Source organism: Camponotus floridanus, unplaced genomic scaffold (assembly GCF_003227725.1).
Source record: "Camponotus floridanus strain SB8 unplaced genomic scaffold, Cflo_v7.5 scaffold2, whole genome shotgun sequence".
NCBI lineage: Eukaryota > Metazoa > Arthropoda > Insecta > Hymenoptera > Formicidae > Camponotus > Camponotus floridanus.
Window position 1 is genome coordinate 6,132,741 of NW_020229325.1, and position 25,485 is coordinate 6,158,225.

The 25,485-nt window shown below is 36.8% G+C and overlaps 3 protein-coding genes and 1 non-coding gene across 6 annotated transcripts in view; 2 read left to right on the top strand and 2 right to left on the bottom strand.

The window, feature by feature from the left end:
• Positions 1 to 1,322: 1,322 nt before the first annotated feature.
• On the bottom strand, positions 1,323 to 7,497 carry LOC105259440 (protein shisa-5). Of its 2 annotated transcripts, none has more exons than XM_011271368.2 (5): positions 7,295 to 7,497; positions 4,047 to 4,206; positions 3,703 to 3,833; positions 1,968 to 2,069; positions 1,323 to 1,703 (listed from the first exon to the last, which is right to left on the bottom strand). In XM_011271368.2, exons 1-5 carry the CDS (start codon positions 7,350 to 7,352, stop codon positions 1,618 to 1,620), a joined length of 537 nt encoding a protein of 178 aa, XP_011269670.1. In that variant the 5' UTR covers positions 7,353 to 7,497; the 3' UTR covers positions 1,323 to 1,617. The 2 variants fall into 2 exon arrangements, with proteins under 2 accessions (XP_011269670.1, XP_011269669.1); XM_011271367.2 differs by having other exon boundaries at positions 1,968 to 2,072; positions 7,295 to 7,496.
• Positions 7,498 to 8,425: 928 nt separating this feature from the next.
• Positions 8,426 to 9,667, bottom strand: LOC105259441 (lipid droplet-associated hydrolase). The gene is made up of 3 exons (XM_011271369.3): positions 9,324 to 9,667; positions 9,027 to 9,218; positions 8,426 to 8,934 (listed from the first exon to the last, which is right to left on the bottom strand). The coding sequence occupies exons 1-3, from the start codon at positions 9,630 to 9,632 to the stop codon at positions 8,500 to 8,502; spliced, it is 936 nt and encodes a 311-aa protein (XP_011269671.1). The 5' UTR covers positions 9,633 to 9,667; the 3' UTR covers positions 8,426 to 8,499.
• Positions 9,668 to 9,932: 265 nt separating this feature from the next.
• On the top strand, positions 9,933 to 10,005 carry Trnaf-gaa. Its single transcript has one exon. It is a non-coding gene; the product is annotated as a tRNA-Phe (tRNA).
• Positions 10,006 to 13,728: 3,723 nt separating this feature from the next.
• Positions 13,729 to 25,485, top strand: part of LOC105255486 — a 59,558-nt gene continuing 47,801 nt past the window's right edge. For both annotated transcript variants that reach the window (XM_025408236.1, XM_025408237.1), the window contains exon 1: positions 13,729 to 14,657. The gene's annotated coding sequence lies outside the window, so the exon portion shown is untranslated. The remainder of the gene's footprint in view (positions 14,658 to 25,485) is intronic.

Sequence of the window (25,485 nt, forward strand, 5' to 3'; positions counted from 1 at the left end):
TTTATATATATATATATATATATATATATATATGTTTATTTAATGTTATACATAATATATCAGTTATATATATAATATAGTGTATACATATATATGTATATATGTATATGTATATATATATATATATTTACACTTTTTATTATATAACCATATACATATATTTTATTATATATATAATCATATATTATATATCATATAATCATATATTATATATATTTGTATTCTACACCACGGTGCCTTCTGTTTAAAACAAGCATATAGTTACTGCAGTCTATTCTTATATAGTCAAAGCTTATACCTATCACATTCTAATAGAGATAGCGCAATAGCGTCAAAAGAGATTCTTAATTTATTCTTTCCAATCTATTCATTATTCAATTGATTTCTAACTCGTATCAAAAAAAATACATAAAAATCTTTTATTGAAGAAAAAGATAAATTTAAGACTGAAAGGATTAAATTGTGTAACATTTAATTGAAAGTACAATATAAAAAAAACAATGTTCGCCATTTTTTTATCAGGTGGCCCTAAAATCGATGATTCGATTGTGTCTTAATTTGCCGAAATTCGTTTCCTACGCGTAATCTCTGTAGGAAAGCCGGAGGAAAAAACAATAAAACCGTAGAAACGACGTACGTACCGTTTATTTATGAATTTAGTCGCGCCGCCACAAATCGAAAACGATGGCGGTTGATAACGTTTTTTAATTGTATGTACGTAATTGATCATCATCAATTAATATCAGACGAACGTTAAAGTGTTCCTGTACCTAATTAATTAATAATTATTATTGTATATCTAAAATATTGAGAGAATAATAATGCGATTTTCACTGAATCAAATGAACACTTTTTATTATATACGTTTTTCAAAATCTTTCGTCCTGTAATCCTGTACCTACTACATGATACAGTTTGCATCATTTTTAAAAGACACAAGATAATTTTTTTGTACGATGATTTTCATATATTTGCCGATGAAGTCATCTTCTATTGGAATCGTTTAATTTGATAAAGTTTGTATGCGACAGAATTAATTTTATTTCTAGTAAAATAATTCGAGAGAGAGATTTTAATATTTTATTAAATTTGCAATCAAACCTGATAAAATAATATATTTTAATACTGTACAAAGTTCAATAGAGCTCGATAATACATACTTTTCTCGTTATAAATTTGTATATTGCTAACAGTATTTCACAAAGTCTGTCTTATTCATTTCCATCGTATTCTATTTATTCTATTGCGAGACCTATTATGAAATATTCTTTAAAAGTATATTTCTAATAAATATATGTAAAATGTATAACAAAATCAAGATATCAAGTGTTTCTCAGGAAGATGTATATATCCAGTAAGAAGAACATATCGTGTTTTGTATAAATGGTAAAAAATACAACAATATTTGTATAATGAACCATCGCGTATGTAGAATCCATGCGTATCTATGGATCATGATTCTATTTATGCCATAACGATAGCCAGATGAACGCACAATGTATTCCGTATCGACATTCATCAGATTCAATAAGATTACCCTCGAGATGGTGAACAATGATTAGGAATCTTGTAAATATTTATCAATAACTGTAATCAAGATAACTATAATCTAGAATGTTACTGTGACGATGGTGCATATGCAGGATTATACGGAGCTTGTTTAGCATACACCTCGCTGCTGTACGGCGGGGGTTGCGGCATTGCTAAAAAAATTTCATTAGAGATAATTATACATGACTTACATGCATTACTTATGGGATGGAAAGAAAATTATTTGCAAATTTTTTTCTGATATCAACATTTCTATAACAGCCGAGAAATTTTTAAAATGTAAATCTGTGTGTACGAAATAAGTCCTTTTACCAAGAATTTCTTTTATAGCTCGGCGTTTTATTAAAAAGCTTGAATTTATATTTTATTAAAAAGACAAAATAATGCATATATATGTAAATATTTTGATGAAATACCTATTGAACTCGTTGGATATGGAGCAATATTTGGAACTGCTTGATTGTAGCTTGGTGGCAGATTTGCCTGGGGTTGAATTACTTGCACAACAGGTGTCTGAACTTCTGCAACAAGTACTCGTGTAATAGGTACAAAGAGATCCTGACCATACGCAAGTTCGTTTCAGAGACAGCAAGCAAATTAGCATCAAAAATTCAAATTAACGAAATAAATAAGGCAAAGTGCACCATTTAATAAAATCTACATTTTTTAATAAAAGACAATATCTCATTTAACTGATAATTGAGAAATCTTGTTCTTCAAATGTATTTTTTATATTAAACATTTTATTAAAAAGAGAGGAATGATATATAAATGATAGTGTGAGCGATGAATTGGATTATATATATAATAATTTGAGATTTTATGAAAAATGTATATATTTTCTAGTATCTTGTATTTAATTAAATACATGGCCTGCATGTTATTACTATGATATTTGATTAGTCAAATTCTAAATGCAAGCAAGTTAAATGTTACATAAATGAGCACAGAGGATTACAAAGAATGTTTATTTTGGACGCACTCGAATGATTTAAATCGAACGAATCACACATGTAGAATAAAATTAAAGATCAAGTTTACAAAATGTTTCATCAAGTTTATTCTTATTGATACTTACTATTATAACTACATGTTTCGCTTTCTTTTCAAATTTATGCGCATTCCAATAGTATAAAAAATAATAAATACATTTGCATACTTCCAATAGTATAAAAAAATAATATATATGTAAAATATTGTTAATATTTGTAAAATAAAGACTATTATATATCATCACACATTATCACACAATTATGTGGAACGCTGCATAAGTCTATTAGGTACATCATTTTAGGACATTCTTAATGTTATACAAAATGAAGCTGATAGAAATATCGAAATAAATTTTATACAAAATATTCAATATCAAAATCTAGTACACAGTTTTACAGTACATCAGACTCGGTTTCCACTGTGCAAGCTATTTTAGGCTCTAAGAATGAATTCTCCATGTAAAAATACTTTTATTGAATAAATATACTTTATAAATATATTATTCGAAAAAACTTAAAAACTTAATGACTTCTAACAGAAATAATCTGCTGTCATAAAATAATATTATTTAAAAAAAAAAAAATATCCCTGGACATGAATATTTTTACAAGGAGAATTCACTTAACGATATATGAATATGAGCATATATATATATATATATATATATATATATATATATATATATATATAAAGGAATATATAAATTTACGTTCTTTATATGAGAATTATCTCAATGCGAGGTTACATATAAAAAGCAGAGGATACAAGTAACTATGAAAAAATCTTTCAAACCCTGACATGCAAATACTCTTCGCAGAAGGGTGTGACGGAATGGTATTATGCCATGGCTCTAGATCCTAAAAAAAATGACGATTCCATTACTGGCCAATTCAAAATTTATCGATACTTGGTTTTATTACTAATGTATTGCGTTTGTTTACATCACGTAAAAATTATAGCGTAAATTGTTATTGTAAATGTTTTGTATCTTTTTGAATATTTTTTCACGAAAGCTATTGCTGCTGCTGTCTCTGATCATTCGATTTATACGTAATGGAAAATATTGTACTATCGAACGTGTGAATGAATTCATAATATTAGGAAAAATCACGAACAGTGACACAATCGATACGGGAAAAATTCCAGAAAAGAACTTACTGCCATAGACAGTGCCTTGGTGACGCCGGCGATACCACGGGCAGCAGCTACAGCAGAGACAGGATATACAACACATTATCAGTCCAATTACTATAGCTGCAACGATTATCACGGGAACGATGATGCCGAGTCTGTAAAGAAATATTATGTATTCAAAATATTGCATATTATTTTCCGTTATGCAAACCGTAATATTCTCAAAAATGATTAACTATATTATATTCTTATATTATTTTAGCTCTTACGTAAATGATCTAAGGAATTGAACGTTATTCAGAATTAATGTATCAAGCATCATAAGAGACTTATTTTGAAAGCGTTATGAGCAATTATAAAGACCTTACCCGGTTTTCACCGTAAACTCCTCGAGGTCGCAACAATAGGTCCTTTCATTGGCTAAATCGTAGCAGCAATAAGATTTGTCGGACGAATCTAGCAATCCCGGGCATTTGGAAATTAGCTCATCCAAAATATTCTTTTTAGCGCCAAAAGAACAGTCCGTCCCTAAAAAATGAGCAGCTCGTACAATAATATTCTCTTTATTAGCACGCAATAATTTTTTATACACAAGATATTCTTGAAAATATAAAAATATCTTTGCCCAAACTAAATCAAACTATTGTTGACAAGACGTTAATCTTCCTAATATATAATTTCAAATATAATTCAATTAATAAAAAACTAATTGTTTGTTATTATTAATAAATAAATATATAAATTTATAACTAAATATATATTTATATATTTTTTATATACAATTATATATTTTAATATATAATTCATATACATTTCATATACATTTAATGTTGTATATTTAATATATCTAAAAAATATATTAATATCATATATATATCTAGCTGTAAAAATAATTTAAAATATATATTTTATACACAATAAAGTCACTAGTATAAAAGCTCAGGAATGCGCGCATTCAGTTTAGAAATTACATTATCAAATAATAAACACGAATAGTAAACATTAAACTGTATAATATACATGAGCGAGATTAGAGGCACGTTTAAGATGATGCATTTTGTTCCTGGAAGAAAGAGAGCTTATCAGAGTTTTGATAAACTTTTCAAAGGAAGAGAGATTAATTTTCTACTACTTGTGACGTGTCTCTCAAGTTAGAGCATCTTTTTACTCGCATATTTTTCCGCCTTGGCAATGTAGAAAATCGATAAAATAAAAATAATGAAAATTCGGTAAAATAAAATAATAAAAATTTGTAAGCGAAAATCTAAGAGATGTCAGGACGATACTAAAATTGGATAAAATATAGATATAGAAATATAGATTCGTTAGCCGCGCAATTATCGAAGAAGTAGGAATATATATAAAGATACGTACAAAGAAAGGAGAGAGACACGCAAACGTAAGCAAGCGAACACGTAATCGAAAACGAGAAATGTGAAGCGAGCGAAATGACGATAATTTTGAGCTATTATAAGCGAGAAAGACCGGTTATAATTTCAAGACATTATTTTGAATAAAAAATAATGTCTTGCTGTGAAGAGTTAAGTTCCATAAAAATTTTGAGTGGTTATTTTTATTTATAATCGAAGCCTTGCAAATTAAGGAAAATAATAAAAGTACACGAAAGAATTCAATTGTTTTACGTATCTAGCTTTTTCCCTTAATTTTTTCATTCTTTTTCTTAAATTCTTAGAACATCCGATTAGATTCGAGAATATTTTTGATAAAAATCTTTAAAAAAATCTTTAAAAAAAATATCTTTGATAAAAAAAGTTAGACGGAAGTTGATATCAAGCTATGTTTCAGTTATCGAGAACTCTAGTAACAGCTACTCCAACAATCGGGAATAAAAACGCATAAGATAAAATCATTTCTGCATCATGATTAGAGGCAGGATCTCGTACTGCTAAATGTAACTAATCAACATGTTTTAATTCACTACTATTGCACAAATATCATCTCGTTTTGTAAGTGATTTTTTGTTCAATTTTATAACACTGAGTCATCCTCGCCATTTCTCAAGCGAATAAAGTTTCCTTTAACGTCTTTCCTTTAATGTCTCTGCAACGCTCATAGAATCATTTCATCCTTGTTGTTGATCAAAAATTAAATGAAGATAAATGATGCGAAAAATGCGAAAAATAATGTTAAAAGAAATGCACTCTTTAATCGATTATTTGGTCTACATCCGATAAATTTTTCGAAATCTGAGATTGAAATTTTGAGATTAAAACTGACTCATTTATTTGACAAGCCACCAGAAGGATACTTAAAAAAAATTTTTTTTAATCTTCCTGAAAAGATTCTAAACAGGATATATGATACAAGATGATATATTACAGTCATTTAGAAAGGAACAAAGGATGAACGGAAGTTCATCGATAGAATATTGATAATATTTGTGCGAATTTGCATATATTCGCTGAATAAATACAGTCTGATTGCTGAACGATAACATTGGGCATTATGACAAACAACGAATACAATCACATTTCGTCAAAACAGGTTTTGTATCTAACAATAAGACTAATAATCGACGTTCGTTTCGTTGAAAAGAGATAATCGTACGGGGAGCCTCTTTTATCAACAAATGCAAATTTTTTCTTACTATCTTATCTCACATACAGAAACAACGCTTCATTAACCGGAATCAGTGTCATAAATGAAACAATTTCTCTTTCTTCAACATCGTAATGTTATTCATATATGCATAATGACACATTGTTAATTATCTCTTTATCTGATGAATATTAAGAAATAATGAGATGATTGTTAAAAGATATTAAAGCTATTAAAAAAAAGAAAGTTTCAAAATTATTTTTAATTTGTCCTATAAAAAAATGTGTACTAATACAATTTGTAAAAGAAAAGAAACATATTATCCATCTCATAATAGTCATCGCAAGATTCAAACGAAATTTCAATTAAGCCGATTTGTAAAGTTGATAAGCATTTGCGTCTGAAACAACGCGCATGATTCTTCAAGATCAGATTTCACGAGATTCGCGGAAAAAAAATGAAATGGAGACGAGTGGTTCAATTTTGACTCAATCATCCATATACTTTTCGATTATCTAACTTTTATGAGTCATGAGATTTCGCGTTTTATTCAATACGTTAATACAAAAATGACAATTAATAATTTGTATAATTTAACGATTATAATTTTTTTTTCAATCATAAAATGTGAAACGCACTGCAGATAACGATATATATATATATATATATATATATATATATATATATATGTATATATATTCATATATGACGCCAATAATTCTATATTGCATACATATATAATATACATATATAAATATTTTTTGTTCGAACACTTGTCCTGCCCCCTCTTCCTCGTCTCTCGTGGCGAACAATGAAAATCTTTTGTTCGCTTTTTGTTGCTTCCATCTTCTCGCAAAATTTTCTCCTCCCATCTTCTCTAAACATATCCGACTACACACTTGTATCATTTTACAGAAAGTGACGTAGCGAGGGCGAGGTTTTTCTTTTCGTCAAACGCGTGCTTCATCCACGCCACTCCCCATCGCCCCTTGACTCCCAAAAATCTATCGGATGATTCATCTCCTCTTTTACACTCATTTCATATTCATTCTCTTACCATGAACATATCCCGCGTACAAGTAAATCAGGAAGAATGCTCCCGCGAGGCGTGACATTTTGACTTTTTCAGATTTGGACTTCGAAGAACGCTCGATTAAGTTATGTGTCGCTTCGAAAGACCGCGATTGGACTGAACTCAACCACTCAACAACGAACGGGACGAGATTGGCGAGGGCCTCAAACAACCACAGACAACAACCTGCATCAAGTTCGTGATACCACCAGATACGAGAACGAGCACGGATGCAAAAAACGGCTGTGGGACGATCAAACGCGAGCGGAAGGGAAGCGAAGCTCGAGATTTGAAGACTACGTAGGAAGAGAGGGATACACATTAATCGAATAAAATGGGATTAATCCCTCTGTCTCTCTTTCTGACGGAAGAGTGGGGAAGGAGAAGGATGATCAGCTGATCCAATCGTGTCAGAGTCGCTCAGCTGAGCGTCTGCGCAGACGCGAGTGAGAGAGGAAGAAGCTCTACACTTATTTTCTCTCTTTTTTTTTTTAGACTCAAATTTTGATGTTACAAAATTAATCGAAATTAAGTTTGAATCATATTGACAGAAATGAACATTAGAGAGTAAAATCGATTTTTACATATGCACAACATCATAAATATGGCGAAATAAACTTGTGACAGCCGATTACATTCTATAGTTTTGACTGCACTGGGCGCACTAGCTACAAAGAGTGTGTTCCAAAATTCACTGCCAGCGCTGAAAATCTACAATTCACGTTACATAAATTATATATTTTCAGCGCTGGCAGTGAATTTTGGGACTTAGGCAAAGAAGAGATCTATCATTAATGTTACAAATGGCGCCAAATACAAATGGAAAGGCGTTAGATATAAAAAAAAATGCTGATATTTCCAAATAACAATATATCAATGTTATTTTTTTTAACATTAATATATATTTTATTACAAAATGACCTTAGTTTTGACACAATGTAAATTGAGCATTATGTTTACTTTCCTACTTATGTAATTAGGAAAAGATTCTTGATCCCTGTGTAAAAATAATAACCCCAATTATATAAAATAGTAACAAAGACGTTAAATATCTAATAAATAATAAAGTATAATATCAATATGTAATATAAAAAATAATAAAAAAGAAACAATAACATAAACCCATATCCAAAAATATTGCACAAAAATTAAAATAATTAACTATTAAATGCAATTTAAATCGATAAATATCAATGTTTCAAATCTTCATTGATGAGATCACCAACAATGTGTCCCATGTCCATGTCGTCTTTCAGTACAAAGGAATGTTGGAAACCACGTTGGCATAATTGAACATTCAGATCAGGATGTTTCGATACCATGTCTTTATAATATTTCACTGGAGTCCACCCATCACTGGCGCCATAATAAAACCAAAGCTTATCGGTATATTTTGATATAGTTTCATGATCAGCTTCTTTAACATATTTCATTTCTTCTCTGGCAAGTTTGAATACTCTGTCCAAGACCTTTGGATTTAACAAGTCCTGAACCGCTTTAACAGATCTGGCTGGAATACCATAAAATAAACCAAAAATGCGTATCAATAATGATTGTAGAGAAACTGGAAAGATCCCTGTAAAGATCCAAGATAGAAAAGTCAACACCGGTGCAATGCGTGATACCTGTGTGGAAAATGAAAAATATATGTAAATTATTCGTTTATACATTGGAGAAGTGTATTATATAACAATGATTGATGATGCAAAAGACTTACACAGCCACAAAAGAACTTTCCATTAGGGCTCTCTGCCATATATTCTACCGTAGGAAATAACATATAACATCTCCTTATTCTACCACTAATGTCATGATTTTTCAGTAAATTGAGCACAAACCAGGCACCTATGGAATGTCCAATGAGATGTAATTGCGTGTCCTCTGGAACATACTTTTTTATGAATTCTACCTGAAAAAAGAGACAATATTATAAATCATATCATAATATTGTACAAGATAATATATCAAAATATTAATTAAGAAGTAGCTGAAGAGAGAACTGTTTCAAATATACCTTGTGTTGAATCTGTGCTGTCAAACTATAGCATTCCGCCCACTTGTCATTGCCGGGTATAGCGATCTCCAAGTTGTCCGGTGGCTGGACGTGTCCAGCGTGTCCGACGACCCACACAGGTGTATCCAGAGTTAATCTCGAGTTGAGCGACTTGATGAACCCTTCGTAGAATCGTGGAACACCTGGATTCCCGGGAATAACGAGCACTACGTGCTTGCTGGAATGGGGTAGAGGATCCTCCTCTATCCAACGACCCTCCGATATCACTTGGGTTTGCACTTGGTTGCAATTTACCATCGATCGTCGCATCTTTGTTGTTATTCTTGGATCGTGCAACGTCAAACTTTACGAGTATTCGTAGAAATTGCAAAATGACAAGGCTCTACTTGCCGCGTTTGACGTTTGTTCTTGCACACCGCGAACTTGCATATGTGGCGGATAGACAATAAGATTGATGAGTTATTACACACACACATACACACATACAAATACACACACACACACAAACAGGTATGCAAAAAGGAATTACAATATAACGGTACAAAATTACAACGATGTACTAGGCTACGCGATTAGCAAAGAACGATGGAATAAGGTCTACTGTCACGAGCCGAAATAGCTCAGTTGGGAGAGCGTTAGACTGAAGATCTAAATGTCCCCGGTTCAATCCCGGGTTTCGGCAGATGAAATTTTTTTAGAATTTTTTTTTATGATTTTATGCGACGAGATGTCATTTGACAAATTGTAAAATCGCTGTAATTTTATCGATTTAATTTTCAGTGTTATATAAATTTTAAAGAAAATACTACGCTAATATACTACGCTTGTTGAATATCGTTACAGGTGAACATAGTTTTACACGACGTATCATTGAAATCTATTATACGTACTTATGTATATATTATACACATTCGAGTCTTTAAATTAATTTTGTCGATAATCCGGTAATATTTTTTTTACAAGTTTAATATTTTTTGAAAAATTATGTAGATTTTCTTACATCGATAATTTAATCTATCTAACAAAAAGTAACACAGGATTTCGCTCGAGTATTGATATTTTTTCAAATATTATGAAAATGTCAATTTTCGAATCTTCATTAAAATAAAGCTATTATAAATTCTGACAACGAAACATGTATTGAATTATTAACATTGTGGATTGCACATATATGCGTGCATGTGTGTGAATGAATTGATAGAATGGCTCAATTCAACGCAAGATGGAATTATTCGGATGGTCCGAAAATATCAAAATCCCAGAATTCGGAATTTTTAAAACTCAAAGTAACCATCCGTCACAAACGCAAAAGTTCAACAATCTGGCAGCTTTTGAGATTCGCAAAACGAAAGAAAGAGATGCCAGCGTTGTCTTAGAATCTTCTCACCTACGTCATGGCCGAAAGTCGAGACACGTCGTAGGACGCTTAGCGAAGATAAAGCGAAAAAAAAGAGCCGTTCGCGGTTCGGCCGCTTCCCATCGGAAACCGTATACGGGAAACGCAAATGAGAAGCGAGAGGAGAGGAGAGGAGAGGAGAGGAGAGGAGAGGAGAGGAGAGGAGAGGAGAGGAGAGGAGAGAAGAGAAGACCGGGGCCGGTGCCGGGGCCGGTTCGTCGCGGCTTCTCCGTCGGCCTCGGCGTCGGCGTCGGGGAGAGGCAAGGAGAGAGCATGGCGGCGGTAATTCGAACGCGGCGTCACGGAGTCCCGCGGGTGGCGGCGCACGCGTCATGGCGTTTGATCGCGCGCCCGCGAGGCGGAGCGTGCCCGGCGAGCGTGCACCCGCAAAAAGCGCCCTCGTTATCGGGGCGTGGCGCGGCCGAGAGCACCGGGAGCCGGGAACCCGACCGCGCCTCCGCTTTCCGCTTTCCGCTCGCGGGAAGGCGCCATGCTGACGCGCACGCGAGATCGCGTACGACGTAATCGGACGACGATCGTCGCCGGTCGTCCTTAGGCGCGCGCGGACGAGAGATAGAGTCCGTACGGGCCCTCGTTGCGCGGGCCTAGAGCCTAGAGTCCGTATCGGGGGGAACTATGCATCGAAGATTAAGATTGATTGAAAGAAAGAATTATACAATCTCTCTAAAAGCTTTTTAAAAGCTTGTATATAAAGAAGTAAAAAAGCTCTTTTTTAGACAAGTAGACGCGCCAGTTGTCAAAATTATCACTGTATTACTGTAAAATATAGTATTATTTCAATGTGTACAAAATGATGTTATCTCAAGTATTTAAAAAAAAAGAAAACTTTTGTCTTTTTATCAATGACTCTGTTTTGAAAAACTCTAAAAATTCCGGCCATCAACTGAGAATGAAATATCTCGAATCGAAAGATATCCTCACGGAAATAAAATCCAGACAAAGAACGCACGCGTTCAAACATGTCCTGTCCAAGGACGGTAACGGATTAATAAAGAGCTTGTATCTTGGAAAAGTTGCGCAAAATGATTGTCTTGTGAAAAATTGCACCAATTGAGAATCAGAACTTGCAAATTTAGATAAAAGTATTTTAATTGAAATTTCGAGACCACATGTCGAAGATTGAGATTGACATGTCACTGACTGGGACAAAGACGTATTTTGGCTCTCCTTTGGTTTCGATTACGGTCAAATTTCAGTGCGTATAAACTCTGATACGGACTTCAGGACCGTCACCGGAAATCATCAATAGCCGTTAGAATTGCGTTGAGAATGGATTGCATTCTCATCCAATCTTGAGCACAATGATGATTACCGACCGCCGTTATTTTTCCTCCTTTTTTTACTTTAACATATTTATGGAAAAAACGCACGACGTTTTATGATTACGATATTACTTTGTTTGTTGTGCGCTTGCCGTACATTTGCCATTTCATTTGTTTACTATCATATATTAATGGTAAACGCAAAGTTGACAACATTTAGTCTGGACTTTGGAAATACTATCATTGACGGAATTTTACTTGGTATCGATCAAGAATGTCCCGTTCGCAAGAATAAATATTTGTCATACGTATATCGAATTATTGAACTTTGATTTTACATATTTTGAAATGCTATAAGTCTTTATCATTAATAATTTCTTTATTTTGTTATTTTTATTTTTACTTTTTTATTCTATTTATTTCTTATATATTTTACATATTTTTATTTATTACAATTTACTATATTATTATTAATTTAGTAAAGTACACACATACATCCCGGTTAATTCATTACATTCAGACTTGAAATATGTTCAGAAAGTAAAATATAGAAGCGAATCTTGCATCGCTGCGTCTATAATAAATTGTCAAAATGGTAATGAAGAGATTATACAAAGCATCTCATATTTATAAAATCCGATCAAAATACATTAATACAACTATAAATGAGATAACATTTATAAAATTTCAATAAACGTTATATCGAGTTTTGGCGAAAAACAAATATATCTTAAGATACTACTGCGGAGAAAAGCAGCATTTGACTTATTACAAAATATAAAAATTATGCGTTTAAATTAGAATTTCTTTAACAAACCAACTAGACTCTTCTAAATCCGGAAAAGAGAGAAGGAAAAGATTTTTTATTAATTTTTTTTTTTTTATTATTTTTTTTTAATCCTATAATAGCAAAATCGCAGAATCAAAGAAGAAGAAATACGATACTTGACATTCGCTATCTTGAATCCATTATTGCGACATAATAATTAGAGACGTCACACAAGTAGCGACGGCTCTAACTGGGAATGCACTGCAAAAACAATCAAATTAAACTAATATCGACATGTAAAGTTTAAAAAATATATTTCTGTACACCTCGTTTTGAATGCTAAAGACAAGACTCGATCAAAGACGGTGATTGATAAAAACTCGAATAAATTTCATTATCCGGCAATTGAATATTAGTTATTTGGAATACGCGTTAAGATCGATATATCAAGTAAGCTCTCGCTCTATTAGAGCCTCGCGTTTCCAGCAACGTGACTCTAGGAGAAACTAAATTTAATTAATATCTCACGTAGCTCAATTCTCGCTAACGATTCTCAATATTTTCATGGAAAATTGATCAATTATCGATTAGAAAGCGATCTATCCGAGGAGAAATGCTCATCGGGGGGGAGAAGGGAAAGCTCCTCGCTCGATCGCGAAAGCCAAAGTCCCTAGACTTTGGGATTCTCGCCGATCGCTCCCGCATCGTCTTTCGCGCGATTAATTATCGAAAAATTCTAAGGAAAAAGAATTTGGATCCGGCTTCGGCGATCGGAGGAGACGCTCGTCGGCCGCGGCGGAAAGGGGGCGGCGCCAATGCCTCGAGGGGCGCGGCTCGCCGTCGAGGTGGATGTGGCTTGAGCGGAGGGGGCGGGGCGTGTCTCGCCCCGCTTCTGGCGCCACGGCGGACCGCCCGAACCCATAATCCTCGCGTCCTCAGTCACAATTCGGTCGTTGAGCGGTGCGGACGTTACGCCGCTCCGTGCAATCTCCGGATTATTCTCTCCGGAAGTGCGATTCCGCGTCCGCGGCCGCGTCTCGATTTCCGAGCGGTAGTCTCGACGCGTCTCCGCGTCTCGAACGTCCGGGAAACGTATCGAGCGTTCCCTCGGCGAGGCCGGACGGCAATCTAGGCCCGCTCCGCTGCTGCGACGTTCCGAAGCTATCCGACGTTCGATCCGTTCTCGTTTCGCGGTTGCGGGACATCGCGTATCCATCCGTACCCGAGAGTGTTAGAACCGGGAGTGCCTCCGCATCCGCCCGGGACGCGGATGTGTTCTCTGGAGAAGAGAAATTCCGCTCGGCGAAGCGCGCGACTTTAAGCTACGCCCGGCCGGCGCGTATTAAAGGGAGATATGCCCGAAGCGCCGACGGCGATCGACTGACAGTTGCCGCGGCGGACGCCCGCTCGAAGCGAATCGAAGCCGCGAGTGACAACGACGGTTCGCCCGGGTCGTCGGGCGAGGAGATGCGACATCGCCCGGGAATACGAATCCGAGATCGTGACGCGACGAGCACCGCTCTCTCGCCCCGAGACGTTGCTCGGCGCGAGATGTAGCTTGCCGCGAAGGGGCTCCGTTCCTTCCGCCAAGGGAAGGCGGCGATCTCTCCTCGTCTCTCGCGCTTGTTTGTTCCGTCGAGGTGCTGCTCGTTATTCCTACCCCGAAGACAAGTGACAGTTCCGTCGCGGAGTTTTCTTTCTGCCGCCGACGCCTCCCCCGGGAACAGAGACGTCGGGGAAGAGGCGTTGATGCGGACGGCGATGTGCCAGTGCGTAGGATACTAGGGGCAGAGGGACCCCGCTTCCTTGGTCGCGCCGAGATGACGGAACGTTGTCCGCCGGACGCGTCCGACTAGTCGTCACAGTGGAGTTCTGCTTAATCGCAGGTAATTTTTCCCGACGGAACGGAGTCCAACTCCGTTCTCTAACTCCGAGTCTCGAGAGATTCTACGTGTATAGGCTCTATTTTTTTTCAAGTATCGCCTCTTTTAAATTACACAGATTGCAAGCTGTAGGCTGTTTCGGTCGGTCGGTCATCTCGGAACGACAAAAAATAAATATATTTTAATAAATATTTTAATAAAACAATGTTCACGATTTTTTGTACCGCGGGTCTCTCGAGTCTCGGACCTTTCTAGAAGGATGCGCGTGCTACACGATTCGACGAGACGCTTTTCGGGAACTTGGCGAAACTAAGCGACACGATTATTATCGCGAAATAATAGCGTTTCGCGAGGATTTTCGCTGGATCTGATACGCGTAATTATGCGTTTCACCGCGATTATCCCCATTTTCGGTTCTTCCGGACAGTCGGGAAGATTGAAAAGATTACGCTTCTCTTAATGCACGAAGACATCTGCGAATGTACTTTCTCCCATCGTTAACCGCGATCGATAGGGTAGCAGGTATAACACGTCGCTTCGTCGTTAGACCCTTGAAAAATCGCGTTAGCCCGGTCTCGAAAATGCGGCTGTTAAGCTTTGAAGCGTCCGAATTTTTCCTGAAAATCCTGAGACTAATGTCACACTCGACTATCCTAGGTTGTAAAATTCTCTCTTATGCAATTTTATATTTTTAATTCGCGATACTCGGGAAACCAACTTAAAAATCAGCTTTAGCTCGCTTTCAAAAATGCGGTCGTTAATCTCTGAGACATTCGAATTTTTCGTTAAAATTCTGATGAAAAATAATGTCATACACATGGCTATGCTAAAAATAAGGTTGTTTATAAAGCTTTCTCTCTCTCTCTTATGCATAACGAGTGTAATTTTACATTTATTGCGAAATGTCAACAACATGCTTAAAACTCTATTCAAGATCCACTTAATCCACAACATCTAGGAAATCAATTTGATAATCAGCTGTAACTCGTTTTCGAAAATGCGGTTGTTAATTTTTGAGACGTCTAAATTTTTTCTGAAAATTCTGCATCTGATGTCACAGCGCGGCTATCCTAGAAACAAGGTTGTTAATAAAATTCTCTCTTATGCAATTTTACATTTTTAATCTGCGAAATGTCGACGATACCCTCACAACCCTGGCCACTTAATCACTCGAGAAACCAACTTGAAAATCAGCTTTAGCTCGCTTTCAAAAATGCGGTCGTTAATCTCTGAGACATCCGAATTTTTCGTGAAAATTCTGATGAAAAACTAATGTCATACACATGGCTATGCTAAAAATAAGGTTGTTTATAAAGCTCTCTCTCTCTCTCTCTCTCTTATGCATAACGAGTGTAATTTTACATTTATTACGAAATGTCAACAACATTCTCAAAACTCTATTCAAGATCCACTTAATCTACAACAAGCAGGAAACCAATTTGAAAATCAGCTGTTTTGAGACGTCTAAATTTTTCCTGAAAATTCTGCATCTGATGTCGCACGCTTGGCTATTTTAGAAACAAGTTTGTTTGTAAAACTTCCTATCTTTCTCTCTCTTTTACGCATAACGAACGTAATTTTACATTTTTAATCTGCGGCGTCGACGACACCCTCTTCGCAACTCCGTCCAAGATCCGCTCAATCCGCAGCATCCAGGAAACCAACCATCTAACAATCTTACGCAATCTCATCTTTATGCGAAACAATCTTGTTTTGAAACCTGTCGCGTCGTTTTTACGCGTTTCACAATAACTTCTCCTTGAGCGAAATTTCTAGTTTCTTCTTCCGGATTTCGCGCTGGTCGGGGTCTTTAATTTTTACGATATCGTGGAAACAAGATAAGAAAAAACGGCGAGATTTTTTTAAAAATTACGAAACAACGGATCAAATACAATATACAAAAAAAAAAGTTTAAAATAAGGGAGAATGACAAGTAGACGAGATGGATTTATCCCTGGCCTGGATCGAATCCCTTGGAAGACAGTCAGAGGTAACGGGACTTGCGAGTTGACGCGACTACAAAAGCGAGAGATTTTCAGGGGGGGCGGGGGAGGGGGAGGAGTGAAAGTTGAGAAATTTAAGGCGAGATACAACCCGTAAGTTCTCAAAGTTCGATAACAATCCGAGCTATCGCGAAGATTCGAGAGTTCTCGGATTACGTAAGCAGGAAACAAGCCGATATATTTTGAACGCGACCACGCGATGGTATCGCGTGCGGGGGCGAATCGCGAAGAGCGAAAAGATTCGCGAAAAGTCGTCGCGCGACACGGGCTCGAAGGCGCTCGTAAACAAAACAATCGCCACAGCCGGTACTCGTGTGCCGATCTTATCGCTTATCGGCGCGTATTTCACTCGAAAAACTCAAATCTAGCGAACAACTTGGAGAGAGAGAGAGAGAAAGGAGCTGTCGATTCTTTTCTTTTTCTTTAAATTCCATCAATCTAATCTAATGTTTATCAACAATAAAATCGATAGAGCAAGAAAGTAAACACGTGTCGGAGCGATTGCGACATTGTCGTAGGATTACCGCGAATCGAGCAATAATAATCGAAAGTTGAGCATAATAGGAGATGTTTACGTGTCATGCAGGAAAATGGGAAGAATAGAGAGAAAGAGAGACCGACCGGGGAGGAGAGAGGGGGGAAGAGGGAAAGAGCCAGCCATCGCGATTCCGCTCGTCCGATCGAAGGCAAAAATGCTACGCGTGAAAAATTTTGCAGCCGCGAGAAGGAAGCGGAATGGAGGGTTCGGGCCGGGTAAGCGAAAACAGCAAGCAGCAGCAGCACGTGGCTGTATGTCGCGCGCGCGCTCGCTCGCTCGCTCGTGTGTCGCGTCATGTGTGTGTGAGCGAGGCAATGACAGCGTCAAGAGAGAAGACGTCGGCTCGCGGTTACGGCGCGAATCCTTCCTTTATTTCGAGAAAGGCGAGATTCTCGCTCACGTCGCCGGTCCAACGTAAATTTATCTACGCGAGGATTTGTTTCCTCTTTATCGGACAAGCGCGGATCGCCGATAACCCGGGCGTGCGTTTTCGAGCGTCGTGGAGCAAGGATAAGGACGATGTCGAAGGGAACGTCGGATGGAGCCAATAATGTGGGACACCGTCATTTTCGTCCATCTGGCGCTGCAATTTCACGGGACACCCGTGAAGGACCACACCGTCCTCTCGAAAGATTGCTTCGGTAGTCCGACAGTAGGCTATACTTTGGCCCGAACATAATTTCGCTCTCTCTCTCTCTCTCTCTCCCTCTCCTTCTCGCGTACGCGCGTTCCTTTTTCCTCTTCCATTCTTTTTGTTTAGTTTAGGATTCCAATCGATGTCCGGCGTTTTGTTCTCGCCCGACTTTTACACCGGATAAACCTGATACACGCTCGGCTATTATTGACGTACGCGCATTTCGTGAATGAGTAACTTTATCTTATTTATGGGAGATAAAGAGCGAGACTCGATTGGCAATCGATACAATTTTTTCTTCCCACAACGATCGATAATTTACGCAAACACAGTTTCTAGTTTCACACAAACGCGGCAAACTTCCGCAAGCTGCGATATTCCGGGAACGGAAAATTTCCTTCGAAAGAATCATTAGGTTCACGTACGGTTGTTGCGATGTTTAATATCTTTTGTTGGCGATATAATGTACAACAATTATGATTATTAATTATGATATAAATAATGCGCTGCATTTGAAAGAATTTACTCTGGTCTTTTTTTAATCTTATTATATTAAATACATCCAAATCGTAATTTTCTGTACACTTTTATTTCAGATCTTTAAATTGCGGTTTATATCCCGCTTGCATCGCGATAGAGTATTTTTTTAGTATAAATCCAGAAATTTATATATAAGGAGAAAATGTGTGAGGTAGAGATGACAGCTGGAAATGTCTCTTGGATACTATTGACATGTAAAACCGTGTGTATAAAAATTCATTTCGTTGGCACAATATTCATAGCACTTTTGACCACAAAGCCACTCGCACACGTATGTTTATCTTGTAAAAGCATTTGCAATTTCGCATGCAGTCGATACAAAATGGAGTGAAAATTACGAAAATTGCATTCGGTCGATTCTGGGGTCCCCTTAAATGTGAGGCAAAAAATACCGGTGCTTTCGACGAGTGTGGTGGACACGAAGTAACGTTACGTTTTCAAGTTCACCGATATAGAAATCAGGCTACGAGCGTTTTCAGTTTAAGCACGATCGCGGTGCACACTTTATCATAATCACCGTTAGCATCGCCGAAGGAACTTTTTACTCGCATGATTACGCTTAATATCAAATCGATGAATCTCCCGCGGCATTAGTTTCGACGTTACGTTAGCGATTGACGTTTGACGCGTCGAGTGTGTTGGTCGTGCAAAGAACAGACATCTCGCGAATAAATATTAATAACACGCCCCGGGGCCCGAATAAATCTATGTTTTTACGCCTCGATAATGAGCGATCGCATAGTCACTCGTATTAACGTGTTACAACACAGAATGATAAAGAAAACCGAGAGTTTGACCACGTAAAGGGAGATCAACGGAAATAAATAAACAAATTCTCCGACATCGCACTGAGAAAAAAATCTGTTTGCGTTAATTAGAATTCTGGTAGATTCAACCGGTATGTCTGTTGGAAAATGGACGAACCAGATGAATCTGATTAATTTCTTCCTGTTAAATTTACCAAATTTTCTGGTTAATAATACTAAACTCCTCAGCACCAAGTCGTCTAAAATTTTTTTTCCATCTAATCTCAAAAGTCTGTTTAATATTCTGAATATCAACGCGATTATTGCATAAATTCAATCAAGATTATTGAATAAATTATTTTACGTTCAGTTTGTTAGAAATTAAACTGATAAACAGTGATGCAAGAAGAGGATTTAACGTTAATTCTAGTTCTTTATATACATTTCATGGCAAATATTGAATACGAGTTAAGTTAAGAGTGGCTTGCCGCCTAACGACAAGCAAAGAAATTAACGTAACAAGAAATTTTATAGATCCAACCAGAAAATGTTAACCAAATCCTCATAGTAAAATCTATTAAACGTTCTAAAAAATTTATAAAAAATAATAAATTTATAAAAAGTTATAAAAAATCGAGACTTATCATGATAACTAGAAATTCTTGTTTGATTTAATCAAAATGCCTTCAATCATATACGTCTTGTTGATTACAATCAAACGATTTTTCTTAGTGCGTGAATCCGCGTAATTTGAAAATTCATTCTCGAGTAAATTTTAATTATAGCGTGTGTGTGTGTGTGTGTTTAATCGGTCGGATATATTATCGGAACTCCTACGCGATAAACATATACAATGCCAGACGATCGAGAGTCTGTTTACTATTTATTAATGAGTCACATGTATTGTAGCAACGCCCGACAGTCGCGTATAAAAATGTTAGCTACGTGAATAAGAAGAAAAGAAGTGGATAAAACTCGGAATGATAAAAAGAAGCGATAAAATTCAGTTCAGGAACCTGCGAAAGGGAAAGCTGTAGAAATCGGGGTAAAAAGTAGTATCGGGGGTCCGTTAATAAAAGTGCCGTTTCTTATCGACACGGGAGAAAATTCATGACCATCGGGATGTTATTACATTTATCGCGCACACGTTATCGATAAATGTAAATTGTCGTGATTAGACAATTGCATTATCTACCCTGAGTTTTGTTCGGACGCTTAACGCTCAAGATGGACGATGCACGAGCGTGCAAGAGTTTTTCCCACTGGATTCTTCGGCAAAAAGGACGTTCGAGTGTACGTGTATATTCTATGGAAGATTTGCGCTGAATAAAACTCGTTATGGACGTCATTATATTACACTTATTTGCAGCGAGGTATTAAGGATATTACGCGACGTTTACGTTTTAATAAATTTTCATTTGCATATTAGTCGATATACATATTTATCTAATAATATACGGAAGAAGTGCGTTTATATCCAGAAAGCTCGGTATTTTTGTTCCATATCACGCAGAGACACACACGAAGGCTACGAAGAAGTGGGAAAAACGTGGAAAACCGGTTTGTCGCATTAAAGCAACATTATGCGATGGAGAGTCTAACAAAGTTCTTAAGCTAGATACTTTTTCGCGAAGGAAAAAAAGCTGCGGAATAAACAAATTGTCTCCTAATTGCGTCAAGGTTCAATCAAATTGAAGTTACCGTGTAACAAAATTTTCCGAGAAACAGGAAGAGGGAATTTTTGTGAAAAACCTTTTCACAACGAAAAATCAATTTCCGGAAAAATCGATTCCGCGAGTTTCTCATCTCGCGTTATGCGTTCCACCGCGTATCAGCGAACATGGCTGTAACATTTAATCGAAAAGAGACGAGCAGAGCTCGATCGGAATTAATTTTACACCATTTCTGTGGCCTTGCGTAATATCCGAATGAAAATAAAAAAGGAAACAATATATACGGATTACAAAAATAAAAAAGGAATCAAATTACGTTATTCGCAATTTGTAACGTTCGATAAAACAAACTCGATGAAAATCACTCAAAGATTAAAAAAGAGAGAGAGAGAGAGAAGGAGTGATTTTTCGTGCGTAACCTTTAAGGATGTTTTGTACTTATTTTTAAAATATTGAGAATTTAATGAAAATTGTACAGAATGTCCTTACATATGTTTAGAATCTTCAGTACAATTTTTAAATCGATTCACAAGTTGTAAGGCTTTTAATTTGCACCGAATTAACATGTGTTCTTATGGGAAACGTGTAACCACGTCGATTCAAATGACAAAAACACATGGAAATAATATTTAGAATTTGTTTAAAATTTGCAAAAGTGTAGTTTAGATACAGAGGAAATATTTGCTCAAATAATATTATACAAGTACTGGTTAAAAAGATATTAAATATAATTCAATGAAATTAGCCATGTATCTGACACAAGGCGAAATTCTCTCCCAAAAGTTAATCATTTGGATTAACAAAATTCGGAATATTTCAGTAAAAACTCAATAAATATTAAGAAATAAATATCTGCACTGTAGCTAAGATCAAATTATAATATTCCACGCAATATTTCTCATACTCAAAATACAAAAAGATATATTCGTCAATATTGATTTTCAGCTACTTTTTGCCGGGACTGTACAAAGCATCCTTAATCTTACCACGTTAATTACGCGACAGATTTCCGTAGCGTAGGCCAAGAACTCGTACAAATTTTATATCGGCGAGTATTTTTTTTTCGACACTCCCAAAAATACTAGGGGCTCGCTCATTTCGAAAGAGATGGGGAGAAAGAGGGGACGCCGCCTCGGTCGTAGCGATCGCCGGTCTGTTTGTCCGCTCGGCGTCGGGTAAAGTGGCATTTATTTGGCTTTGACGACTATCATTTCGAGCGTCGGACTCGCGGAACGCGCGGAGAGGGCCGCCGAGGTGCGTGCGTGCGAGCTTTGTTCCGCCTACTCCGCCGAAGGAGAAGAGGTCCCAGCGCACCCCCCGCGGGGGGGAGCGGTTCGCGTCCCGCGTTATACATCGCATGATGTGCGTACCTCGCTTCGCCCTCGCTCGCCTTCCCCTAAACCGAAAAGTGCGCCGAGCAGCCGGGAAGCGCGCTTTCGCGAAACACGTGAGGCAGAAATCGTCCTCCACGATCATCGTCTCGTCGTCGATTAATGACGAGAGCCGGGCTTAACAAGCTACGGGAAACGCGGATACGGAGGGTCGAGAATTCCGGCCCGCATACGTAAACTATAGGAAAAGGCAGTTTCGTTCCTCGATGCCGCTGGCGACAAGTTTTCTCGGCACGAAAGAATAACAGGTGTTATTTTACGCGCGCGCGCGCGCGCACGCACTTGTCAAGTTATTTCGTTATTTCGTTATTTTATTAGATATTATTAGATGGGAAGAGAATCTCATATTCGCTTTATTGCAAATTTATACGCTATTGCTACTCATCTTTCTCCTTCGTTAATATCAGCGACATGTATTTATATAGCGTTTTATATAACGTCACATATTCTCACAGACAAGGTAATCTTTACCTGTATATTTGTATAAGGTTCTTTTTTTAGAAATCCCTATTATTTTTAAGAATTTTTGTTAAAGAGAACAAGTTATTTTGAAGCTTGTATTAAAAATAATTTGCATTGACAATGTTTAAATATCATGATAAATTATTAATCTTTATACCTCCGTATTATTATTTTTCATATCTTCTGTAAACTGTACAAGAGTTTCATTTTTGTTTGACACATTTTACAAAAGATAAAAATATTTAAAAAATCTGAAAAATTTATACGTCTTTTTCAATCCTTCTAAATAAAGGCCAAAATAATAAATGTGCAGAATAATTTGCTTTGATATATTTTTATCGCAAATATATAAAGTATTCAAAATGCATAAATATAAAAATATTGATCGGATTAAAAATTACTCTCGGAGTAAAGTTAAAATTATCTGGCACATATATAATATCTCTCTTTCTCTCGCTCTTTCTTTCCCTCTGACACGTTTGATTCTTTTTTGTTAATTGAAAATATCTATGTTGTTTAGTCCAACGCTTCCATTACCAGTTATAAATACAGGTACACATACTTGCAATAATAATGTTTCATTTTGCCGATGATACCACACACATACACACACACACACATATAATTACACATCGCGTACATATTTGGCGAATATTTGTAACATCAACATGTTTGTCGCATGATAAATCTGCGACACGGATCGAATCTACGATGGAAGGGACGCATCATTGATTGAGAAAACAATCGTGTTTCGCGTATTCTCGTGTTTCAAGACTGAAGCGGTCTAACTTTGAACAAACAAGCTGGATGTACATCCCGAGATTCTTTACAAATACACTTTTTGATTTTCACCGATCGCTCTCCGATCCTACCACATGATCGAAGTGGCTCGTTGAAAAATTATTCAGAGCTCCGATTCCGCAATCCCTTTTCCACGGACGTTCTCAGCTTTCGTAGAACAATAGCGAGTATCCGAGACGATCCGAATTACGGACTATGTAAAAGGGCTCGCGCGCGAGTTTTACCTCGAGCGAGAGAGAGAGAGAGCGAGAGAAAGAGAGTGAGAGAGAGAGAGAGAGAGAGAGAGCGAGAGAAAGAGAGAGAGAGAGAGAGAGAGAGCGAGAGAAAGAGAGTGAGAGAGAGAGAGAGAGAGAGAGAGCGAGAGAAAGAGAGTGAGAGAGAGAGAGAGAGAGAGCGGACGGACGGACGCGCACGTGTTAAACTCACACGCGCGAGGCGGGAGCGAGGGGGCGGGGGGGGGAGGGAGAGAAGTGGATGGAGGAAGAGAGGAGGAGGAAGGGAAAGGAAAAAGAAGCAGAAGCGGGGCTCGACTACGCTCTTACCTACGCGCATCACGTTGCGTGTAGGACCAGCGCGTCGCGAGTGCATTTCATGTACTCCTCTCATCCCTGGTGAATGACGTGACCGCTCGAGAGTGCCCCGTGAGCGAGAAAGCAAGAGGGGGAGAGAAGGAGAGTGGGTAACGCGAGACGAGGCCTCCTCTTCTTTGTGCCTTGAACCGGTCGCTCTTTACCATCTTAGCGCCGTATTGCGAAATTTTGTGTCCTATCAGCTTCGCAGCGAGGCAGATTCGCAAAAGCGTCCGCGAGCCATAAATCTAGAGTCCACAGGGTGTATACGGCCGGGAAAGAAGAACCTGGAATTCTCAAGGATTTTTGTTTTAAGCTGGAAAATCAGAGAATTCTCACAGAATTTTATGAAGACTCGGGGAATTTTTTAAAAAGTACTTGTTTGGTAATTTTTTTATATCGTAAGTGTAAACATTCGCTCTATGGAGAACATCTTGAGCGACATTGATAGCAAGCGTCTATTGCGCAAGAAGCACTTAGAAAGAAAAAAACACTTTAGAGGTGAAAGAATTCTCGAAAAGAAGCGTATAAGAATTTTAGAGATATGCGCAAAAAGAGGCGAATGCTCTTGAAGAACAGATTTAAGCATTAAAAAAATAGATTCATATATGTATATATATATAATTTTATTAAAATATATTAAAATGTTTTTGTTTTAATTTATAATTAAAAGTTTACAATAAATAAACTTATTTTAAAATTATATTTATACAAATATAATTTAATTTTACCTGAAATTGTAAATAAAAATACCTGGAAAATCATGGAATTCTTAGAGAATTTACTTTCAAGATTTGAGTATACTGATCCATTCTTTTTTTTATCTCGCGTCACATATATGCTCTGTGAGAAATATATATGTATATATTAGAATTTTTCTATAAATTAATTATACATATATTGATTATACGAAAATTGTAAAAATTATGGGAAAATTGTAGAAATCTCTTCTCTGAAAAGTATCAAGTATTTTGAAGGAACGCGGTTCGCGCGGATTCGAAATTTGCTAAGTTTTTCTTCATAAATAAACCGTGTTACATTTTCGATTCGTTTTATTCACGAACGCGAAATTTAATTTGATGCTTGATTTCTCTCCGTTTCTGTGAAATCAAAAAATTTTATATCGAAATTAAAGAAGAAGGAATCGAGAAGACACGTAAAATCAAATATTTCACGTCAATTCGCGACAAGAAAAACCGGAGACATACTTCTTTCCGCAGAAATTAATTCTTTCCAATTTATTTACCAACTTCCTTTACGATGTATTAATCAGTTTAGTCGTCGGTGTCTTTGTCTTAACGACTCTGAACATCGCCGAGAAATGCACGTCAATTTTAATTACGTAGAAAACGCTAAGGAATATGAATTACACGTCGACAAAGATAACCGCCGTCAAAGTTATCGTGGCTTATCTCTAAAAATATCTCGATTTCCGAACAATTTTCTACCTTTAAGGTAGACGGAATTTGCAACT

Bases quoted from the DNA above. Each gene is read 5' to 3' on its own strand.
- LOC105259440 (XM_011271367.2), bottom strand. From the start codon at position 7,352: ATGTCACGCCTCGCGGGAGCATTCTTCCTGATTTACTTGTACGCGGGA. The intron at 4,207-7,294 runs GTAAGAGAATGA...CTCATTTTTTAG, and splicing joins GTACGCGGGATATGTTCATG to GGACGGACTGTTCTTTTGGC. The intron at 3,834-4,046 runs GTAAGGTCTTTA...ATTTCTTTACAG, and splicing joins GAGTTTACGGTGAAAACCGG to ACTCGGCATCATCGTTCCCG.
- LOC105259441 (XM_011271369.3), bottom strand. From the start codon at position 9,632: ATGCGACGATCGATGGTAAATTGCAACCAAGTGCAAACCCAAGTGATA. The intron at 9,219-9,323 runs GTATATTTGAAA...CTCTTTTTTCAG, and splicing joins CAGCACAGATTCAACACAAG to GTAGAATTCATAAAAAAGTA. The intron at 8,935-9,026 runs GTAAGTCTTTTG...TTTTCCACACAG, and splicing joins GAAAGTTCTTTTGTGGCTGT to GTATCACGCATTGCACCGGT.